Below are 9,446 nucleotides of genomic sequence, written 5' to 3'. Positions count from 1 at the left end.
GGCTGCCCAGTAGATCAGAGGGTGGGCTGCATTTCTCGGCTCTTGTATTAGTGGACAGCCCAGTTCTGGGCTGGACATACGAACATAAGAATCAGGAGCAGGAGTCGGCCATTTGGCCCTTCGAGCCTGCTCTGCCATTCAACAAGATCATGGATGATCTTCTACCTCATCTCCACCTTCCCGCCCGATCCCCATATCCCGTAATTCCCTCAATTCCCCAAAATTTATCAACTTCTGTCTTGAATATACTGAACAACTGAGCCTCCACAGCCCTCTGGGGTAGAGAATTCCAAAGATTCCCCACCCTCTGAGTGAAGAAATTCCTCCTCATCTCAGTCCTGAATGGCCGACCCCTTATTCTGAGACTGTGACCCCTGGTTCTAGACTCCCCAGCCAGGGGGAAACATCCTCCCTGCATCTACCCTGTCAAGCCCTGTAAGAAACTTGTATGTTTCAATGAGATCACCTCTCATTCTTCTAAACTCTAGAGAATATCGGCCTAGTCTACTCAATTTCTCCTCATAGGACAATCCCCCCATCCCAGGAATCAGTCTGGTGAACCTTCGTTGCACTCCCTCTATGGCAAGTATATCCTTCCTTCGGTAAGGAGACCAAAACTGTCCACAATACTCCAGGTGCGGTCTCACCAGGGCCCTATATAATCGCAATAAGACTTCTTTACTCTTATACTCTAATCCCTTTGTAACAAAAGCTAACATACCATTTGCTTTCCTAATCGCTTGCTGCACCTGCCTGTTAACTTTCTGTGATTCGTGTACAAGGACACCCAGCTCCCTCTGAGTGTAAACATTTCCCAATCTCTCATTCAAAAAATATGCTGCTTTTTTGTTTTTCCTACCAAAGTGGATAACTTCTCACTTCCCCCATTGTATTCCATTTGCCTTGTTCTTGCCCACTCAGTCAACCTGTCTCTTATGTTCTTGTACCTCTCTGCAGACTCTCTTGTGTTCTCCTCACAGCTTACTTTCCCACCTAACTTCGTATCATCAGCAAACTTGGATACGTTACACTCAGTCCCTTCATCTAAGTCATTAATATAGATTGTAAATAGCTGAGGCCCAAGCACTGATCCCTGCGGTACCCCACTAGTTACAGCCTGCCAACCCGAAAAAGTCATAGAAACATACATAGGAGCAGGAGTTGGCCATTCGGCCCCTCGAGCCTGCTCCGCCATTTAATGAGATCATGGCTGATCATCCAAGCTCAGTACCCTGTCCCTGCCTTCTCCCCATACCCCTGGATCCCTTTAGCCTTAAGAAATATATCTAACTCCTTCTTGAATATATTTAATGAATTGGCCTCCACTGCCTTCTGTGGCAGAGAACTCCACAGGTTCACCACTCTCTGGGTGAAGAAATTCCTCCTCATCTCAGTCCTAAATGGCTTACCCCTTATCCTTAGACTGTGACCCCTGGTTCTGGACTCCCCGACCATCGGGAACATCCTTCCTGCATCTAGTCTGTCTAGTCCTGTTTATTCCTACTCTGTTTTCTGTCCATTAACCAATCCTCAATCCATGCTAGTATATTACCCCCAATCCCATGAGTCCTAATTTTGTGTAATAACCTCTTGTGTGGCACCTTATCGAATGCTTTTTGAAAATCCAAATACAGTACATCCACTGGTTCCCCCTTTTCCATTCTACTAGTTACATCTTCAGAAAACTCTTAACAGGTTTGTCAAACACTATTTCCCTTTCATAAAACCATGTTGACTCTGCCTGATCATATTACGATATTCTAAGTGCCCTGTTACCACGTACCACTTCTCGCACCCCCGGATCTGATGGAGCGGGTCTTCTATATACTCTTCCTTTCTGGTGGCCACAAGGTCACACCGGATGGTGGTGCGTCTCATGTCAAGTGCCAGTCAATACACCCGCATACCATGGGTGGACTACTACCTCTTCTGGACTAACATTGGGACTCTCCCACCCGTTGTGACATTAGAGGTTTGTGTCAATGTCGTGAGATGGACCTTGCGTGACTTCCCCATCTATTGGAAGCTGATTCTTCGTTTGATCCACACTTTCCTACCGCACACATTTCCACTGGAGAGGTTTATTTTGACGCCCCTAAGTCTGCCGTCTCATCATTGACATTGTTGGTTCTCGAGAGTTATTTTTAGCTAACGGAGATTCTGAGGGTGAGCTGGTATCACAGCTATATGTAGCTTTGCTTTCTGTGGATGGAAAGAGTGCACCTTCGTATGTATGTGTGTGGTGGAGCGAATGAATATGGACAGTGGGGAAGCCATTCATTTAATTGCTGTCCAAGTTTGACCTTTACTCAACCGAGGAAGATGCTGCTATCAAGCTGATCTCACGATGCTGCTTCGGAATATAGGAACTTCAAGAGCCTGCCCCGCCATTCAATTAGCTCATGGCCGATCTGTACCCCATTTACCTGCCTTTGCTCCAGATCCCTTGATGCCTTTACCAATCAAAGATCTTTTGATTTCAGACTTGATGGCTCCTCCACCGTCCCCACCCCCACCCCACCGTCCCCAGCTTGTTGTCGAGCCTTGACCACATGGTGTCCTGATGTGTGTTGCAGGGCTGAGGGTGAAACCAGCAGTCTCGGCCACATTCTGTTATAGTATCGTAGAATAGCACAGCACAGAAGGAAGCCGTTCGTCCCATCAAGTCTGCCCCAAATGTTCCCTTTAAGCTGCGTGGCTGCACAGCGCTCTGGAGGTCCCACGCAGCAGGCTCACCGACTTTTAAAAGGGAAAAAAAAAACGCTCATGCATGGAATTTTGAATGGGCCGCACAGCCACCCCCCCCCAAAAAAAAAATTAGAGGGAACAGTGATCTGCGTCGGCTCTTTAGAAGAGCAATCCAGTTTGTCCCACTCCCTGGTTCTTTCCCCATATCCCTGCAATTTTTTTCTCCTTCAAGTATTTATCCAATTCCCTTTCGAAAGCCCTGATTGAGTCTGCCTCCACCGCCCTTTCAGGCAGTGTATTCCAGACCCCTCGAGTCTGCTTCCACCGCCCTTTCAGGCAGTGTATTCCAGACCCCTCGAGTCTGCTTCCACCGCCCTTTCAGACAGTGTATTCCAGATCCCTCGAGTCTGCCTCCACCGCCCTTTCAGGCAGTGTATTCCAGATCCCTCGAGTCTGCCTCCACCGCCCTTTCAGGCAGTGTATTCCAGATCCCTCGAGTCTGCCCCCAACACCCTTTCAGGCAGTGTTTTCCAGATCCCTCGAGTCTGCCCCCACCGCCCTTTCAGGTAGTGTATTCCAGATCCCCCGAGTCTGCCCCCAACACCCTTTCAGGCAGTGTATTCCAGATCCCCCGAGTCTGCCCCCACCGCCCTTTCAGGCAGTGTATTCCAGACCCCTCGAGTCTGCCCCCAACACCCTTTCAGGCAGTGTATTCCAGATCCCCCGAGTCTGCCCCCACCGCCCTTTCAGGCAGTGTATTCCAGATCCCTCGAGTCTGCCTCCACCGCCCTTTCAGGCAGTGTATTCCAGATCCCTCGAGTCTGCCCCCACCGCCCTTTCAGACAGTGTATTCCAGATCCCCCGAGTCTGCCTCCACCGCCCTTTCAGGCAGTGTATTCCAGATCCCTCGAGTCTGCCCCCACCGCCCTTTCAGGCAGTGTATTCCAGATCCCCCGAGTCTGCCCCCACCGCCCTTTCAGGCAGTGTATTCCAGATCCCTCGAGTCTGCTTCCACCGCCCTTTCAGGCAGTGTATTCCAGACCCCTCGAGTCTGCTTCCACCGCCCTTTCAGACAGTGTATTCCAGATCCCTCGAGTCTGCCTCCACCGCCCTTTCAGGCAGTGTATTCCAGATCCCTCGAGTCTGCCCCCACCGCCCTTTCAGGCAGTGTATTCCAGATCCCTCGAGTCTGCCTCCACCGCCCTTTCAGGCAGTGTATTCCAGATCCCTCGAGTCTGCCTCCACCGCCCTTTCAGGCAGTGTATTCCAGATCCCCCGAGTCTGCCTCCACCGCCCTTTCAGGCAGTGTATTCCAGATCCCTCGAGTCTGCCTCCACCGCCCTTTCAGGCAGTGTATTCCAGATCCCCCGAGTCTGCCCCCACTGCCCTTTCAGGCAGTGTATTCCAGATCCCTTGAGTCTGCCTCCACCGCCCTTTCAGGCAGTGTATTCCAGATCCCCCGAGTCTGCCTCCACCGCCCTTTCAGGCAGTGTATTCCAGATCCCTCGAGTCTGCCCCCACCGCCCTTTCAGGCAGTGTATTCCAGATCCCTCGAGTCTGCCCCCACCGCCCTTTCAGGCAGTGTATTCCAGATCCCTCGAGTCTGCCCCCACCGCCCTTTCAGGCAGTGTATTCCAGATCCCTCGAGTCTGCCTCCACCGCCCTTTCAGGCAGTGTATTCCAGATCCCCCAAGTCTGCCCCCACCGCCCTTTCAGGCAGTGTATTCCAGATCCCCCAAGTCTGCCCCCACCGCCCTTTCAGGCAGTGTATTCCAGATCCCTCGAGTCTGCCCCCACCGCCCTTTCAGGCAGTGTATTCCAGACCCCTCGAGTCTGCCTCCACCGCCCTTTCAGGCAGTGTATTCCAGATCCCTCGAGTCTGCCCCCACCGCCCTTTCAGGCAGTGTATTCCAGACCCCTCGAGTCTGCCTCCAACACCCTTTCAGGCAGTGTATTCCAGATCCCCCAAGTCTGCCCCCACCGCCCTTTCAGGCAGTGTATTCCAGATCCCCTGAGTCTGCCCCCACCGCCCTTTCAGGCAGTGTATTCCAGATCCCTCGAGTCTGCCCCCACCGCCCTTTCAGGCAGTGTATTCCAGACCCCCCGAGTCTGCCTCCACCGCCCTTTCAGGCAGTGTATTCCAGATCCCCTGAGTCTGCCCCCACCGCCCTTTCAGGCAGTGTATTCCAGATCCCTCGAGTCTGCCCCCACCGCCCTTTCAGGCAGTGTATTCCAGACCCCCCGAGTCTGCCCCCACCGCCCTTTCAGGCAGTGTATTCCAGATCCCCCAAGTCTGCCCCCACTGCCCTTTCAGGCAGTGTATTCCAGATCCCCTGAGTCTGCCCCCACCGCCCTTTCAGGCAGTGTATTCCAGATCCCTCGAGTCTGCCCCCACCGCCCTCAGGCCGTGTATTCCAGATCCCTCGAGTCTGCCCCCACCGCCCTTTCAGACAGTGTATTCCAGATCCCTCGAGTCTGCCCCCACCGCCCTCAGGCAGTGTATTCCAGATCCCTCGAGTCTGCCCCCACCGCCCTTTCAGGCAGTGTATTCCAGATCCCTCGAGTCTGCCCCCACCGCCCTCAGGCAGTGTATTCCAGATCCCTCGAGTCTGCCCCCACCGCCCTTTCAGGCAGTGTATTACAGATCCCCCGAGTCTGCCCCCACCGCCCTTTCAGGCAGTGTATTCCAGACCCCTCGAGTCTGCCCCCACCGCCCTTTCAGACAGTGTATTCCAGATCCCTCGAGTCTGCCCCCACCGCCCTCAGGCCGTGTATTCCAGATCCCTCGAGTCTGCCCCCACCGCCCTTTCAGACAGTGTATTCCAGATCCCTCGAGTCTGCCTCCACCGCCCTTTCAGACAGTGTATTCCAGATCCCTCGAGTCTGCCCACCGCCCTTTCAGGCAGTGTATTCCAGATCCCTCGAGTCTGCCTCCACCGCCCTTTCAGACAGTGTATTCCAGATCCCTCGAGTCTGCCCACCGCCCTTTCAGGCAGTGTATTCCAGATCCCTCGAGTCTGCCCCCACCGCCCTTTCAGGCAGTGTATTCCAGATCCCTCGAGTCTGCCCCCACCGCCCTTTCAGACAGTGTATTCCAGATCCCTCGAGTCTGCCCACCGCCCTTTCAGGCAGTGTATTCCAGATCCCTCGAGTCTGCCCCCACCGCCCTTTCAGGCAGTGTATTCCAGATCCCTCGAGTCTGCCCCCACCGCCCTCAGGCCGTGTATTCCAGATCCTAACCACTCGTTGCGTAAAAAAGTTTTTGCTCACGTCGCCTCTGGTCCTTTTGCCAATCACCTTAAACCTGTGCCCTTTTGCATTACCGACCCTTCAGCCATTGGAAACTGTCTCTCTTTATTTACTCTATCTAAATCCTTCATGATTTTGCACACCCCTATCAAATCTCCTCTTCGCCTTCTCTGCTCCAAGGAGAACAACCCCAGCTTCTCCAGTCTCTCCACGTAACAGACAGATATGTACATCAATAAAAATTCCAAAAATATATAATTTCAACATTAAGAGCTACTTGTGAGAGAATGAATAAAATCATTAGTCCCAGTAATGTAAAAGCTCAGTGATAAAAGGGGTTCAGTTTCAATAAGGATTAAACAAAGCAGTCACTCTGCATAAATCAGGATGTGGGTTCGTACACATTTTTTTAAGACCCAGGATGGTTAAGGTCTTCACGGTTAGTGCTTTACAAAGAATTGTCTTGGTCCATTTCTTTGAGCGTCTTATATAAAAATATTTTGGCACTTTTCCTTGGCAAGGTTCAGTTTGACGTCCTGGTGGTACAGAGGGGGCAGACTCGTACAGGTCATGGCCTCCGACATGGCCTCCAGCTGCTCCTGGATCTCCCTGTTGTCCCAGCTCGGGTAGGCAGGCGGGGTAGTCGCGGGTTTGGCCAGCGCTGCCCCTGTGTAGGTGACCGGAGGGTAAAGGCCATCTTGCGCCCTGTGCTGCCAGTCATCCTGTTGCCGGTGGATCTTCATGTGAGCATTTCGACTCTTGATTTTGTAAAACATCCTACAGGTTTGCGTTTTTCAGGGTTGAGGGGGAGAAAAAGAATTTTAAAAATGATTAGTAAAACTCTTGTGTTGCTCGTGTGGTACAGTGAAGGTACGACGTCAGGCGGTGACTGAGTGTGAACTTGTGTTTGTGTCCCTTGCTCTGTTAGTGGCAGTGTCTCTGTCGCTGTCTCTCCGTCCCTGTCTCTCTCTCCGTCCCTGTCTCTCTCTCTCTCTCTCTCTCTCGGTCCCTGTCTCTCTCTCTCTCTCTGTCTCTCTCTCTCTCTCTGTCTCTCTCTCTCTCTCTGTCTCTCTCTCTCTCTGTCTGTCTGTCTCTCTCTCTGTCTGTCTCTCTGTCTGTCTCTCTCTCTCTGTCTCTCTCTCTCTCTGTCTCTCTCTCTCTCTCTCTCTCTCCCTCTGTCGCTGTCCTTGTGTCTGTCTCTCTATCTGTGTCTCTGTCCCTGTGCCTGTATCTCTGCCCCGTCTGTCAGCCCCTGTCTGTATCTCAGTCCGGGTCTCTGTCCCTGTCTGTCGTATGGTTGACGTCAGGTACACTTACTTTCCACACTGTTTGCAGGGAAAGCTGCCAATGACTGTGGAGCCAGGACTCTCTCGCTCTCTGTGGACCGGCTGTATCGGCTGTGAACTGGGAAACGGCTGCTTTAAAACCAAAAGAAACGGAAACATGAGAAGCATTCCAGCCTAAAATATACCGATATAAACTACAATTGGCTGTGAATTTGTACTGTGGGATAGGAGTGTGTCAACACTTAATGTGTTTGTATGAAGTCCCCTCCCATGGTGTAATCGTAAGGTCTATGTGAATAACAGCATTAATTGGGAACATGCTTTACTCATTAGACTTTTACGAAGTTCTCAGATGCATATTTGAAAATTTTGGATAAAATCACAATTGGCTTGTGCAGCATGTGCTAATTCACTGCAAGCTATCTGCTGTACCTGCGCTGGGAGTGTTGGATGGGGCAGTGTAGAGGGAGCTTTACTCTGTATCTAACCTGTGCTGTACCTACCCTGGGAGTGTTTGATGGGACAGTGTAGAGGGAGCTTTACTCTGTATCTAACCCGTGCTGTACCTGCCCTGGGAGTGTTTGATGGGACAGTGTAGAGGGAGCTTTACTCTGTATCTAACCCGTGCTGTACCTGCCCTGGGAGTGTTTGATGGGACAGTGTAGAGGGAGCTTTACTCTGTATCTAACCCGTGCTGTACCTGCCCTGGGAGTGTTTGATGGGACAGTGTAGAGGGAGCTTTACTCTGTATCTAACCCGTGCTGTACCTGCCCTGGGAGTGTTTGATGGGACAGTGTAGAGAGAGCTTTACTCTGTATCTAACCCGTGCTGTACCTGCCCTGGGAGTGTTTGATGGGACAGTGTAGAGGGAGCTTTACTCTGTATCTAACCCGTGCTGTACCTGCCCTGGGAGTGTTTGATGGGACAGTGTAGAGGGAGCTTTACTCTGTATCTAACCCGTGCTGTACCTGCCCTGGGAGTGTTTGATGGGACAGTGTAGAGGGAGCTTTACTCTGTATCTAACCCGTGCTGTGCCTGCCCTGGGAGTGTTTGATGGGACAGTGTAGAGGGAGCTTTACTCTGCATCTAACCCGTGCTGTACCTGCCCTGGGAGTGTTTGATGGGACAGTGTAGAGGGAGCTTTACTCTGTATCTAACCCGCGCTGTACCTGCCCTGGGAGTGTTTGATGGGACAGTGTAGAGGGAGCTTTACTCTGTATCTAACCCGTGCTGTACCTGCCCTGGGAGTGTTTGATGGGACAGTGTAGAGGGAGCTTTACTCTGTATCTAACCCGTGCTGTACCTGCCCTGGGAATGTTTGATGGGACAGTGTAGAGGGAGCTTTACTCTGTATCTAACCCGTGCTGTACCTGCCCTGGGAATGTTTGACGGGACAGTGTAGAGGGAGCTTTACTCTGTATCTAACCCGTGCTATACCTGCCCTGGGAGTACTTCTATCGGCTCACAGTGAGGAACACATTACATATGTTGTACGAAGAGCCTCCTCCGGCCACCATTGTAAGAGACGGGGCCTCACCTCACAGTCAGTGTCTTGTCTGAAGACATTGCTCCAATCCTCATCGGTGTCTGAGGGTCGTGGGCGATGCTTCTTGTTGAACTTTAGGATCTTTTTAAAGTTGTAATAATACTCGACGCACTCTGTGATCAGCTTGGATCTCACCTGTGACAGTGCAACATGTGCGGGGTGGGTGCATTGAAAAAAAGTACATTTTGAGTAAATATTCCTGCAAGGTTTTGTGTATATTACATTGAATTTTACACAGCTGACCTTCACTTTGGGTGAGAGTGACTAACTCTTTCGCTCGGCAGCCCTCTGCAACGGAGCTCTAGGGTGTTGCAGATTAGTGCCGAGTTATGGATAGTGCACTGCAGGTTCGCTCCCACGAGGAACAGGTGTTGGACTGCCCAACTCACGTCACTTTAGAAACCTATTAGTCCCTAGAAGAAGGGGGAGAGAGAGAGACGACTATCCCAGCGCTCTGAGCTGGATTGAAATACAGGCACCAAAGACTCAGCCCCTACTAAATCACCCCATGTCGGTCTGAGACCTCTTGGTGGAGCTCTTGCGATGCACAAACATCGTCGCCCCACAGCATTACTCAAAGCAGAACGGTGACTGATTTCTCAACAGATAGCTTCCCTCCCCAAAGGAATAAAAACCCTGAATGCAGATATCTTGAGACCAGAGTTAGAGGTTCGAGT

General features: G+C 51.7%; 1 protein-coding gene across 1 annotated transcript in view; it reads right to left on the bottom strand.

Annotated features, from left to right (window-relative positions):
* Positions 1 to 6,175: 6,175 nt before the first annotated feature.
* Positions 6,176 to 9,446, bottom strand: part of LOC147093022 (transcriptional-regulating factor 1-like) — a 76,525-nt gene continuing 73,254 nt past the window's right edge. The window contains 4 exon segments of the mRNA XM_085976351.1: positions 6,176 to 6,436; positions 6,438 to 6,714; positions 7,255 to 7,355; positions 8,761 to 8,904. Coding sequence (XP_085832477.1) covers positions 6,386 to 6,436; positions 6,438 to 6,714; positions 7,255 to 7,355; positions 8,761 to 8,904 — 573 coding nt within the window. The 3' untranslated portion in view covers positions 6,176 to 6,385.

The sequence above is a fragment of the Somniosus microcephalus genome, unplaced genomic scaffold, assembly GCF_052327205.1.
Source record: "Somniosus microcephalus isolate GS21.2 unplaced genomic scaffold, FLI_Smic_1.0 unresolved_chr2, whole genome shotgun sequence".
Classification (NCBI taxonomy): Eukaryota; Metazoa; Chordata; class Chondrichthyes; order Squaliformes; family Somniosidae; genus Somniosus; species Somniosus microcephalus.
The sequence above is the reverse complement of the archived record's forward strand: the minus strand, read 5'-3'. Positions and strand labels throughout refer to the sequence as shown.